Below are 13,985 nucleotides of genomic sequence, written 5' to 3'. Positions count from 1 at the left end.
ATGCAAAATTAGGAATAAGATAAGGATGACTAATAGTATGACTCCTGCTCCACACTGTACTGGAGAGACTGGCTCGTGCATCACAATTAGAGAAAAGAGCAAAGGAAGAAATAAAACTCCTTATTCACAGTAACAGGATTATATAAACATGCAGGTATGTTTAGTTCTCAGGCAGAGCTAAGAAACGTGAGGTGGTAAGAGCAGCCACTGGAGGCGGTGGGGCTGTGTTATGGACTGAATATTTGTGTGTCCCCCTCTTATACACATATGTTAAAATTAACTCGACAATGTGATGGTATTTGGACATGGGGCCTTTGGGAGGTAATTAGGGTCAGATGAGGTCATAAGGGTGGGATTAGTGCCCTTTTATGAAGCTTGCTCTCTGTCTTTGTCTCTGTCTGCCTCTCTCTGTCTCTGAGCCTCAGTTTGTCTGTCCGACTCTCTCTCCCCCTCCCTTCCCCAGGCACACAAGAGAGGTGCTGTGGGCACAAAGGAAGGTGCAGTCACCGAAGCCTGAGCTGCTGCCCTGAAGCACACCTCCCCATCTCCAGGACTGTGGGATTCCCGGCTGCCATGTGAGCCTCCTGCCTGGCCAGCACCAGCCCACGGGGGGGGGGGGGGGGGGGGGGGGGGGGGATGAGGCTTCAGTGTGTGTTGGGGAGATGCCGGGAGGGGAGAACTCCTACACCAATTTGGTAGAAAGACTGTTGCAGGGCAAATTTATGTTACATGTGAACTAAATGCTCAGTTCAGGGAAAACAGCAAATTCTACTCAGGACACATCTTCACTTTTTAATATTAACTTGCTTTTTTCTCTCTGCTGCCCTGATGCAAAGCTACTTCCTAAAGCCCACATGACAGCAGTCTGTAATATACTTTCTTTTTTTAAATGGAGGTAAAAGAAAAAGTCCCACAAGCAGTTTAACTTGGGCGGTCTGTCACTGCTGCCCAACCCTCCTTTTGCCTTGTTATAGATCATATTCTATATATCAACTGCTCATTGGCTGTTGCAAACTATATATATGTGTAAACTTCCGTGTAAGCGCGGGGCCGCGGGATGGGTGGACCAGCACCCGCGCTGCGGGTGGCGGAGACCCCCAGGGGCGGGGGGGGGGGGGGCTGCTGCTTTTAGCGGGGCGTCCCAGGGACAGGGCTGCCCCCAGATCGCGGTGCAGGAGGAGAGGCTATGAAGAGAGCGCAATAAAGAAGCTTGCCACCCTGTGTGCCCCCGGGTGGTTCTTGATGGCAAGAGCGATAATATTCAAATTTAGTAATAATGTCGCCTCTTGAAGTACGGTGAGAGCTGTCCGTGGTCCTGCGCCCTGCCCCACGCCCAGCCGGCGCTCCCCTCCCGGGACACCAGGGGTGACGACTTCCTGGCCCACCCACTCAGTAGAGAAAGGAGAAAAAGGAGAGGCGGACTCGGTTCAAGAGGGGGTGTCGGGAACCTGGGTGGCTCAATCGGTTAAGCAGCTGCCTTCAGCTCAGGTCAAATGAAACATTTTAGAAAATAAAGAAAGAAAGCACAAGCACCTTATGTGGCTGGTGACCCAACTCCGTGGGCGGCCTTGGACCCGGGACACAGACGGCCTGCAAAGCGCGGACGTGAGGGGCAAGCACGAGGGCCTGTCGGGTGACCGCGCTCCACAGACACAGCTGGGCGACCCCGGGAAGCCAGGCGGCACCGTAAACGCCGGGGAGTGAAGCCCGAGGCCGGCTCTAGCGGAACACGCGGGTGCGGCATGGACAGCGCATGGAAACTCGGTCTTCCGTGAGCTCACACGGTTCCAAGACAGAAGTCCAGGCGCCAAGGCGAGTCCGCGGGTCTCCCTCGCCGGCCGGCCAGATGAGGATGGCGCCACTGACCGGCGGGCGGCGCCCCGGGAACCAGAGGCAGCGGCGACCCGCGCGGGCGGGGACAGGCCGCGCAGGAGACGGGGACGCTGCGGGCCGGTTTACCGCAGCCCGTCATCAGAGCTCCGCGCGCTCGCCAGGAGCTCCGACCGACACTGACCCTGAGGGCTGGGGCCCGGCCGCGCGACTTAGCACGCGCCCGGGAAGGTCTGGCCGCGCTCTCGAAGCCGGAACCTACGGGGCGGTGCGGGCAGGGCGGCCCGGGAGCGGGTGAAGGAGCCCGAGGGAAAGCAGCAGCTCCAGACACCGCACCTCCCGCTCCGGGTGTGCGCAGCCCGCAGGCCAGTACTTGCTGGAAACGCAGCAGCACGCGAACGTGGCCCGCGATGGGGAAGGCCCGCAGCCAGCGACGACTAGACCCGCGCGGCCGCCGCGTGCGTCTTGTGATGGCGGCTGAGGTTGCAGCTGCGGTTGAAGCTCTTTCCGCACTGGGTGCACCGGTGAGGCCGCTCGCCCGTGTGGCTCCTCTGGTGCTCGATGAGGAACGAGCGCCGACCGTAGCTCTTCCCGCACTGGCCGCACTGATGGGGCCTCTCGGCCCTGTGGGTCCGCTGGTGCTGGATGAGACCCGCGCTCTGGCTGAAGGCCTTGCCGCACTCGGCGCAGCGGTAGCGCTTCTGTACGCTGTGGGTCCCGCGGTGGTTGAAGAGACCCGAGCTCCGACTGAAGGTCTTCCCGCACTCCTGACACTCATACGGCCTCGCCCCGGTGTGGATCCTCCCATGGCGCACAAGGCCTGCGCTCTGGGCGAAGCTCTTCCCACACGCGTCACACTTGTGCCGGCGCTCCCCTCGGAGGCCGCCCCAGCGCCCCGCTGCCCAACCTGCAGGGTCACCGGGTTCTCCATGTTGGGGATCCTGGGGGGATTCCTCCAAAGTCTGTCGGTAAAACATTCCCCCACGGGACGCCAGTGTCTCAGGAGTGTCTTCTCTGAGCACCAGGGGTCTGTCCTCAGCCTCGGTCACTGCATCTGTAAGACAGGAGACCCGGCAAATGTCATTTGTTCCCCAGTCTATGGGTTGGTCACAGTGTGCACAAAAGGACAGGTGGCTCCAAACCTGACATGGCCCCACATCGCAGAGCAGAGAGGAGGTTAGAAACAGCAGGGCTGGGGCTCCTGGATGGTTCAGTCCTAAGTGTCTGCCTTGGGCTCAGGTTGTGATCCCTGGGGTCTTGATTTCAAACCCTGCACTGGGCTCCCTACTCCGCAGGAAGCCTGCTTCTTCCTCTCCCACTCCCCCTGTTTGTGTTCCCTCTCTCACTGACTGTCTCTCTCTCTCTCTCTCTGTCAAATAAATAAATAAATAAATAAAGCCTTAAAAACCAGCAGGGTCAGTGTGGTAACACCTTCCTCCAGGTAACAAGAAGTCTGGCCTCCTTGGCAAAATGTGGCTCCGTCCAACCTTACTTGGCCTGGGCCTGGAGAGAATTCTTTCTACGTCTTCATGGGGAGGGGTGGGTCAAGACCAGGGTGGCTTTGCTTAGTTCTCCCTTAGAACTCCCTCACCATGGGGCATCTGGTGGCTCAGTGGGCTCAGATCATGAGCCTGGGATTGAGCCCTGGATCAGGCTCCTGGCTCAGCACGGAATCTGCTTGAGATTCTCGCTGTCCCTCTACCCCTACCCCCATTCGCACACACTCTCTCTAAAAAACAGGTAAATAAATCTTAAAAAAAAAAAAAAAAAGCTCTCCCCCGCTTTTGAAGTGGGGAGCCTCACAGTGACCAAGGGAAGTCACCCCTGTACTTATGCATTCCTTTATGGGACAAGTATTCAATCCCACCATTCCTGGGGTGTCAGGAGTACTTGACAAGCGTGAAATCAGCACCACCCCAGGTGTGTTCCCCACACAGGGCCTTCACTGGCTCTGCTCAGATGGCAGCAAGTCTCTCTCCCTCGTTCCTTCAAGTTTTCACTCAGATCCCATTTCCTTACTGCTTCCTACTACTGCAATCAGCTCGCCACGCACAGCACTCAGTCTCCCTCCCCTGCTTCCTTCTGCCACGTGCCACAGCTTGCCACCCTCTAATACCCTGCATCACCTCCCTGTTTGTCTCCGCCTTGCCACAATCTAATCTCCATGACAGCAGGATCTTTCTGTTTTGTTTCTTGAATCATAGGTGGCACAGGCAGTTTTCAATAAATATTTGTTGAATGAATAAAAGAAAGCATTAAACCAATCCTACTACTATGGCCTCAAATGACGGCCCAGGGACAGGCACCGCAGCAAACACTCCCGGCAGAACCGGCCCCTCCTGGATATCGTCCAGCCAACCCCAGCAGACCTGGAGGAGCTGAAGGCAAGAATGGAGATAGACCCAAACTGTCCAAACACCCTGGAACAGCCCTGGGGTATCCTCAGGATGTCTTGGGCTCTGCAGGTAGGACTGTTGGGGGAAGCCATCAGGAAGACATGACTGCCCAGTGACCCATGAGCTGGACCCCGACCACTGGAAGCTCCTCACCCTCTCCTCTGTCCCGGAATGTGAGTTCCACCTGACTGCCCTACTCTCATGAGACACCCCAGGGCCAGTGACAGTGACAAGAGGACAACACCATCTAGATAGTAACAAGACTGAGGCAGATAAGGACTCTTCTGAAACTTTCACGATGGGTGTGAGAGACACTCACACAGCTGTTACCCAGAAGGGCCTCCCGCGTAAGCCTCCTTTGCTTACTAAAACCACCACCTGGGGCTGTCTTCGGTCTCTCCCGCCCCCCCCCCCCAGGAGGGGGCTGGTTTCAGCTTACTCCTGGGAAGCTCTCAAGGAGCCTGTGCACCAACAGATTTCTTCCTTGCAAACCAGAGAGCCCAAGATCAGCCTCCAGCCCTCCTCTTTTTACCAAAACATCCAGCTCCTTCTCCCACATCGGACTACTGACCCTCACACACCCAAACAGGAGCCTTTGCGGACTCCTCTGTTGCTAGACCGTGTCCTCCTGCTCCTTTTGGCTGGGGGATGACAACAGGTCTGGAAAACAGAAATGCATCTTCAGAGAACTAACGGCCACGAGTGGGATCAGTACTGCCCTTCTGCCTTCACACTTACATTTGAAATGTACAAGAGAACTGTATAGAATATAAAAACAAAGACACTTCTCACCTATTACCATATCCACAGCCTCCTGTGACTCATAAAGCACCGTTGCAACAGTTTTCAAACTAACACACCACAAAACCCCCTGAGGTTATTACCCCACCTCCTGAAAGAAGTGAATAGCAAATAAAAGGTAAACACATAGCATGACAGACTCTGCATGTATGCAGAGAAAAAAAACAGCAATTTGACAAGAGTGGTTAGTCCTGGGGAATAAAATTTGGAGAACTTTCATGTTTTACTATATAAACTGCTATATTATTTGGATTTTTTTACCATCAGCAGTTCTAAAAGGAACTCAAATTCAATGATACAAAGTTACCTTACATGTTGCTTAGTTAAAAAAAAATGAAGAGCTGGAACTTGGATTCAGTCCTTTTGATCTCAAACACTGTGTTGCTTTGCAAACTGGAATTTCCTGAAGACACAGACTTGCAATGATAGTCCTGTAAGAGAACTCTGATTTGTAGATGCCCTCAGGACACTCTCCTGTGGCCACAGGAAATGCTTAATGGATGACTGGATGGAGGGAGGGAGTGATGGACAGACAGGAGGAAGGACTTGCTCAGATGGGCTTCCTGAAAGAAGGGGCTCGCAGTAAGGTTCTAGATGCCATTCAGAAGGCAGAAGAAAGGAAAAGATGGCTGGAAAATAAAAAGCACAAGTTCACGGGGAGATGAGGAAGAAACAAAAGAACAGATGACAAAGATGTTCATGAAGGAGGAAAATGAAACCAAAGCATTTTTTAAAAGACATATTTATTTTATATATATAAGAGAAGGCACAAGTGTGGGAAGGGTCAGAGGGAGAGAAAATCTCCAGCAGACTCCCCATGGAGTATGGAGCCCTGAGATCATGACCTGAGGAGAAATCAAGAATGGACACTTAACGGACTGAGCCACCCAGTTGCCCAGAACCCAAAGGACTTTCAATCGGATGAGTTCAGAGGAGCCAAAGGAAGGTCTGTTGAGTAAAAGGAGTCACTCAAAAATATCTTTTTAAGTCAAGAGATGTGTTCCAAATGGCAGAAATCCGGGATAACCATACGACCGCTAGGGCAGACGAAATAAACAGGCGGGAGGCAGCGCAACAAGGGAAGCAGGGCTTTGCTCTGCACAGGGATGGCGGGAAAACGGGACCAGCAGACGCACCGTTGGATCACTGGATGGCCAAGCCTCAGTAAGAGGTGACGACGTCCCGTGTGAGAAATCAGACGGAAGCTGCGGCGGGGACGGCCAGGACGGGAAGGCAGCTGGCTCGGCCCCATGTGCCCAGGATGGCACCCACCACGATGTGCCCCGCCAGGGAGCGGAGGAGGCTGGTTCCACTGGACTCCCGCATCCAGTCCGCCAGCCACGGAGCGTGCTTACCGCATTCCCCCGCAGTGCCAGTCAGACTGGCAAGGGCAGCCAGAAGGCCAGCCTGCCAGTGCCTTGGTCAGCTGGTCGCACTCAGTGCTACAACCCCCTTCTGTGGCGTGCACTTGCCTGTCAGCTTTCTTCCACCCAGTCACGTGATGAAGCCCTGACTGTCCTTAGAGCTAGGGGCTTTTAGGGAAGCAATTCTGGTAATTCAGGGCCCTAATCCAACAGGATTGATGTCCTTAAAAGGAGAAGAAACACCAGAGCTTTCTCTCCCTCCCGCTCTCCCCCTCTCTCACTCCCTCACTTCCCCCTCCCCCACCCCAAGAGACACATGCCCAGAGACAGGCACCTGTGAGAACAAAGCAAGGTGGCCGTCACCAGGTCAGGAAGACAGGTCTCGCCACCAGCCTGCCCTGCAGGCACCGTGATCTTGGACATAGGCCTCCAGAACTGTGAGAAGATCACTGTCTGCTGTGTAAGCCCCTCGGTGTGTGCTAGTCTATTACGAGTGCCCAAGCAGACTAAGGCGATGCTATGATCAACCCCACTCTGGAGATGAGGGAACTGAGAGCAGATGGTTAAGTGACCTGCCCACGTACAAGCAGCTTCCAGAGGCAAAGCCAGGAGCTGATCCTGTCTATACAGCGATTCTCTAAAGCTTTTCCCCACAGTGATTCCTGGAGGCCTCCCTGAGCTGCCATGTGCCAGGAGACCAAAGAGCCTCCAGGATGGGACTGGGCGGGGGAGCCTGAGCGTGAGGTAAGGGACACAGTGAGTGCACTGTGCACCAGAAACATGGAGTATTGCTTTACCTGGCAAAGGGACTTCTGATCACCTGGTTCCTTGGGTCTGGGCTTTTTATTTGTTTTTGCTGAGGGTGGGGTGGGGAGGAGGGCTGCGCAGCACCAGCAAAATCCTGTCCCTCACCTGTCTCTCCAACACTGTGGGGCTGCTGAGCAGTGTCACAGGTGAGCTGAGGCTCCTCAGGCTGGGACTGGAGGCTCAGTGAAGTTGGTGCCCCCAGAGGCACTTCTTCAGAGAGGACTTCTTGCCCCTGGGTGTGGGCTACGACCTGGGAACAAAGAGATGAGATCTGACTTCCTGGAAAGTACCAGGAAGCAGGGTTAGAGTTAGTCAAGGGCATACAAAACAACAGATTCAAGGGTCATGCACATATACCCCGATCTCCCTTCCTACCTCATGTTGTGGCTCATCGAGCTCTCTCTCCAGATCCTCCAGCAAAATCACAGCCTCTTCCCCACTCTCTGGGCGGTGCTCCCGCACCCAGGCCTGCAGCTCCTCGGGCAGGATGGTCAGGAACTGCTCCAGCACCAGCAGCTCCACGATCTGCTCCTTCGTGCTCACATGTGGCCTCAACCACTGGCAGCAGAGTTCCTGGAGTCGGGTGAGGGCCTCCCTGGGTCCAGGGGTCTCCTGGTAACACAGCTGTCAAAAGCGCCTTCGGAAAATTTCCCTCCCCAGAAGATTACTAGGTTTCAGCCTGGACTCCTGCATTCGGACACAACTTTCCATCTCCAGTTTCACTGTCAGAAGTTCTTCCCAAACTTCAGGAGCTTGCCCATCCAAGGGGAAAACCTCCTTCCAGTCTGTATTCATCTTGTCCTTGAAGAATTTAAAAAGCACCCTCCAGCTGGAGCTATAGAAAAACACCTTTGAAGTTTCCGTCCTAAGCAGTAAAAACCACCGTTTACATAGAAAAATGGCAATAACTAATGATGGGCCCTGATTATACAAGCAACAGTCACAGGTCCCAGGGCTCTTCACTGAAAGTAAAGTCACTTGGGGACCAAAGGATGGGAAGAATGGGGAATATAAGACCGTAATGTGCAAAAAGCATGCACTTTCAAGTCACTCAGAACTGGGTTTTATTCTGGCTCTAACATTTACTAATTGTGTGATCTTCAGCCAATTTCTTATCTTCTTTCAATCTCAGTCTCTCAAAGTGAAGAAACAGCAACGGAGAATGCTCATGGAGAAATCGGGGGCCAAACAGTTCGCTCGGAATGGTTAAAAAGCTCATTCCTTATGTAAAAGTGCAATTAGACAAAGTATTCTTGTCTTTGATCAATGAATGAACTTACTTTCATGGGACTCATGCTTTCAAGACCAGACCGCGGTTAATGCTCACACGACCCTCTGAAGTTTCATTAACAACCGCTATCTCAGGAGACAGGAAAGGGAGGTCAGGGGAAGTTAAGTACGTTGCCCAAGGTCAAGTTCTTTGTGAATCCACAGCAGCCCAGGTAGTGCCTGCGACCCAGGAAGCCTGTGGGCTGCACAGTGTCAGCAAGGGCAGCCCCGAAGCTGAATTCCCGCTGGACCTTCGCCGTGGTGGACACGCAGGCAGTGGGCCCTGGGCACGGGGGTGGGAACAGGACGGGGAGTCCCGCGGCACGCATCTCCAGCAGGCTCCCCGTGAGAGCGAGCGCCAGGGCTCCAGGATCCTGCACCCAAAAGCCAGGGCGCTCCCAGCCGCTTAACCCGCTCTCAGAACCGAACGCTGAGGGGCTGAACGTTCTACTCTGAGCTTACCCTCCCCGTCCCCGAGGTGTCAGCCTGCAGGCGTCTCCTGCCCAGCCAGACCTGCGGCCGCTACTCCAGGGGGCGGCCCTCCAGCCCCGCGGTCCTCCCAGACGCTGCCCGCGCGACGTGCCCGCAAGCCGGGACGCCGCGCCCTCTGCGGGGAAGGCTCCCCTGCCTCCGCCCTCGCCCCGCCACGCGCGTCCGCCCAGCCGTCCCAGCGCCGACTCACGAGAACCGAACCAGGCCAGGGAGCGGAGAGCCGGGCGAGGCGTCGGCGGGAGCGCGCCCGCCGGAACAATGCGCCGCAGCGAGGAGGCCGCCCGCCGCGCGGGGCGCTCGGGGCAGGAGCACTTCCGGGCCGCTCTAGGATCCCGCGTCTCGTCTCTCGCCTCCCGCGGCGGAGCACGTGGCTGCAATTTCGCGCCCGGGAAACGGGAGGAACGCCTGCAGCCGAGGCCATTAACTTGAAAATGCTTGTTTTGTTTTGTTTTTTAACAAGAATACATTACCTGTGATTAAAAAAAACAAAAACAAAAACTCATGCAATGCCAAAATTAATAAAGCAAAAGGTGAAATCCCATCCTGTCCCTCCTTCGTCCCTCCTCCCTGAGCTGGCCCCTGTCCCGGCTAGCTGGGGGTTCACGCGCGTAATTCCGTCTCTCTCATACAGCTAGATAGGCACGAAGCTTTTACATTTAGCTTTTTCTCCACTTACTTACCGTTTTCGGTTCACGTACCTTAGACATCTTTATTGCTCATATAGGTCTAAGTCCTTTGGTAGCTGCGTAATAGTACATCAAGCGCATGTACTGCGATTTATTTCTCTAGGCTCTAGGTATCGGTAGACCTTCCTCCTTTCTCCATAGCTACCTTCCTTCTTTCCTTCCTTCCTTCTGCTTTCCTTCTTTGCTTTGTTCCCCCTTTCCTTCCTTCATTTTTTGCTACAGAAGTCTCTTGCATTTTTAGCAGGAATACAAAATCGGTCCCAAGTCAACTAAATTAACCTTACTGATACAAAAGAGCATAATTATTAGTACTTAGTCATCCATCAATTTTATCATGCCAACCAGAATGATGGTTTTGCACAAACTATGTTTTGTTTCTAACAGAACCTTATTATTTTATCACAGCAGTTGGAAAGTTGGAAAGTCTTACATGTTATTGTAAATTTGATGCAGTGTTTTAAGTCCCAAACCATAGCTTTTGTAAATTTCTGTGGTTGTTTTCCTCAAACTAGCCATCTGAGGGCACTAAATAAGGTCATTTCATTCTTTATTTTAACTTCTTCTAAATATCCAATAAGTGCATAATCATCAAGAGTACCAGCATGGAGAAAATAAGCTGGAAATCTTGATGGCTTTCTTCAACACACTCCCAAAGCCCTCAGTACAAACTTTTCCAAAATATATAATGTATATATAAAGTATATAATAACTGAAAATTTTCAGCTTTTCTTTAACTGGAATACTGTTCAAATATGGTTATTCTCTTACATTTTGGATGCCGACCTGTGACAAGTAAAACGTTTCTGTTTACATGAAACTGTCAAATGAGTCACTGACAGTTGATTATGCTCTCTAACTGGATCCTGTGTTCATTAAGTAGGTCAAGTATAGCACCCAGGCAGCCTCCACCCTAGGATCAAGTGGATAATGCATTGGATTGCCCTGTAGTTAAACAGCTCTGAGAAACACTGGCTCCCACTTGTCTGTTTGGAGGGAAATTCCCCTATAGCAGTACCCTGATGATTGTCCTGGAACAAAAGGGATTATTTTTTACTTAGAATTGGGAATCTTTGCTGAAAATACTTAAAACACCACTCAGCTCAGACAACAAGAAATGCTGATTACAAGACTAAAAAGATTGAGTGTTACCTGAATCTGGGAACAGGTTTATTGGGATATTGACTCTTCTGTGGGTTAAGACATAAGCTTTAAAACTATGAAGAAGGAGCAGGAGGAGGGCGTCGAGGGGAGGAGGAGGAGAAGAAAAGGGAGAAGGAGAAGGATAGAAGGGTAAGAATTAGAGAATTGTTAATGAAGAGATTGAGGGAACTAGATGGTATGTAGATAGACCCAAGTCTAAAAATACGTGTGTGGGGGCACCTGGGTGGCTCAGTGGGTTAAGCCTCTGCCTTCCGCTCGGGTCATGATCCCAGAGTCCTGGGATCGAGCCCCACATCAGGCTCTCTGCTTGGCGGGGAGCCTGCTTCTCCTTCTCTCTCTGCCTGCTGCTCTGTCTACTTGTGATCTCTCTCTCTCTCTGGTCAAATAAATAAATAAAATCTTAAAAAAAAACTCAAATAAATAAAATAAAAATACGTGTGTGCCATATGAATTTTCACTAACCCCAGACAGTTTCAGTATGTAAGTGGACAAGTTGATCTGCCCTGTGGATGTCACCAACCAATTCTAAACCTTAGGTATGATGTAATATACCCAGTGGGAACAGCAGTTACCTGGTGGCAAACTGATTATATTGAACCCTCTCAAAGATGCAGAGAACAAAATATTCCTTCAAAGTAATAGACACTTGTTTTGGGTTTTGATTGGCTTTCCATGCCTACCATGCTATCAGTATTGACTGGATGAAAGTCCCACTGACACTGGCCCTAACTTAGCTGGGCATTAAAATGAAATGTCCACCCCTCCACCCCACTCTGTACTTTCAACGGGGTTCTTGAAAGAATCCTTATTTCCTGTCCTTTAATGATACCTTGGGCAGGTCCCATAGCTTTCTTGTCATTTTTAAGTATTAAAGATCCCAATCAGTTTATTTTTCATTTGAAAATTTATTACTTATTGGATAAGTTATATGGACACAGATTCCTTCTGACTTTTCTCTTCTGTTGAGTTCAATAATGATATTGTAGTTCCATAGGAAAACGTCCTTATTTTTCAAAGTACTGAAGTATTCAACGGTATTATCTGTAATGTCTATAATTTACCTCAAAATACTCAAGCAGAGGACGAAAAGCAAATATGGCAAAATGAACAACTGTAAATGTAGGTAACGACACGGTGTTCATTATATGTTCCTTATATAAACATAAACCTTCGGGAGTAACTGGGTTTTTTAATTCAAATTTTCTTAAGACTCTAACGAATTTCAGTCCACTTCAAGATTCGCCCCAGATGACCAGAGTGTTGGGATGCCACACCCAGAGCCGCTTCTCCTTTACCCATGTGGGCAGCCACGCACCCAGCCCCAGAGCCAGGGTCACCACGCTGTCCAGTCGGGTGGTGGTCTCGGCCTCCGGAGGGACCATGCCTGTAGGTAAATGGGGCAGTGTCTCGGCAGTGGGCGCAGCGGTGGGCTGACGTTGACGAGAGCAGTGACAATCCTGCCCTCACCCCCTCCCTGGCCAATGCCCCCAGCGCGCGCCCTAACACACACACACACACACACACACACACACACACACACACACACACACTCCGGGGCTTTCTGCGCCCCAGCGAACAGCCTCTACATCACTGGGGACAAAGCCCATCTCAAGAGTGTGCAGCAGTGGGACCTGGTACCCATCAAGGTCATGGAGGCGCGGCAGGCGAAGACCAGCTTCAATACGCAGCTGAAGGCTCAGTCCCGGCGGCCGAGCCGGCCCCGCCTCCTGTCCGCACTCGCCGCAGGACTGAGGGGCTGATCTGACCCACAGGCCGCCGCCGGTGTCGGTGCTGGCGGCGCGGCTCCCGGGCTCAGGCTCCCCGGTCCTGGTGAGCCCGGGGGACGGCTCGGCCGTCAGCACCCAGTTCTTGTCGGACCCCCTCCACCGCGCTAGGCAGGGCTGCTGTGGGCTGGGGGAGAACGAGCGGCTTCAGCCACCGCAGGGCGCAAGGGCCGGCCGGGAGGGCGGCGGCTCCAGAGCCGGTTTCCTGCCGTTAGTGCTTGGACTGCGAGCTCCAGGGCCACCTGCAGTTCCCCTTGGAGCTCGGGTGCAGCCCCTTCAACCTCAAGTTCATTGGCTACTACAGCGCCCCACGCTGCCTCCGGACCTCCCTGCTGGACTGGGCCTGGGAGCGCCTGGAGCCGGGGCTACGGCGCCAGGAGAAGCAGGAGCGCAGGGCCCGCGGGCGCGCAGGCCGGTGTCGGGGCCGTGCACGGGCCGAGCCGGAGGACGCCGCGTTCCGCCACGTACGCGCCCGAGGACACAGAGGTCCCGCGTCCCTACTGCAACGGGTCCGGCCTGAAGGTGTGGGACTTCGACACCGAGGAGACGCTAGCCGCGGGGAGTCCCACGGGTCTGGGAACTGGCCCAGCATTCCGGCCCGGAGTCCCCAAAGGGGGACCTCCTTGACGGGCTACTCCCCAGAACAGGCGCTGCGTGGTGGGGCCCTGCTGCGACAGCCTCCGGCCCAGCCCGACGCCACCCCCGCCAGTCCGAGGAGCCGCCGCGGCTGGAGACCGAGCTGGGCGGACCCGGACGTGGCACCCCCAGCTCCGCGCTGCTGTCCCGCGAGCCCGCGGCCGCCGCTCGCTGCGTGCGCACCCGCAGGAGGCCGGGCGGGCTGCGCTCCGAGCCTCAGCCTGAAGCGCCCGGAACCGCTGCCGCACGCGTCGGGTTCCCGCTGGGCAGCTCCAGACCGCCGAGAGTGCGGCGGGCCCTACCGGGCACCCCGGAAAGAAGGGGGCCTGTGTGCTGGCCAAGCCCGGGCACCAGCTGCGCCGCGGTGACCACCGTGTGCATAAGGAGTGCAACGGTGCCCCTGACCTGGCCTCCCCACCATGGGCGCCCCAGGAGGCCTTCTGTGACGTGAAGACCCCGCGCTGCGTTTGTAACTTCTGAGGATGGAGGCTCCGCTCCCAGCACCCCGCCGGCTCTAACGTATTTTGGTTTTGGGTGCGTGCGGGCCCGGAGGCCGCGGTGGCACAGTCCCCGCGGTGGGCGGGACAATAAGCCACCTGCGCCCAGGCCCTCCCGGGGTTAGGGGCGGCCCACCCGCGCCGGCCACGGGTTCCCGGAGCCAGAGTCTCTAAAAACAGAGCCAAAAACAACAGAGATTTCCCCCAGATGAAGATGAAGATTTACCAGTTTGAAGAGTTTTCAGAATTTTATGGATTTTTG

General features: G+C 54.0%; 1 protein-coding gene across 1 annotated transcript; it reads right to left on the bottom strand.

Annotated features, from left to right (window-relative positions):
* Positions 1-2,267: 2,267 nt before the first annotated feature.
* ZSCAN9 (zinc finger and SCAN domain containing 9) lies at positions 2,268-7,993 on the bottom strand. The gene is given in 3 exon segments (XM_044261266.1): positions 2,268-2,884; positions 7,304-7,448; positions 7,574-7,993. Coding segments are annotated over 3 exon segments (1,182 nt in total).
* Between the last annotated feature and the right edge of the window lie 5,992 nt (positions 7,994-13,985).

The sequence above is a fragment of the Neovison vison genome, chromosome 1 (assembly GCF_020171115.1).
Source record: "Neovison vison isolate M4711 chromosome 1, ASM_NN_V1, whole genome shotgun sequence".
Lineage (NCBI taxonomy): Eukaryota > Metazoa > Chordata > Mammalia > Carnivora > Mustelidae > Neogale > Neogale vison.
Note: the sequence above shows the minus strand (reverse complement) of the source record. Positions and strands in the feature narration are given on the sequence as shown.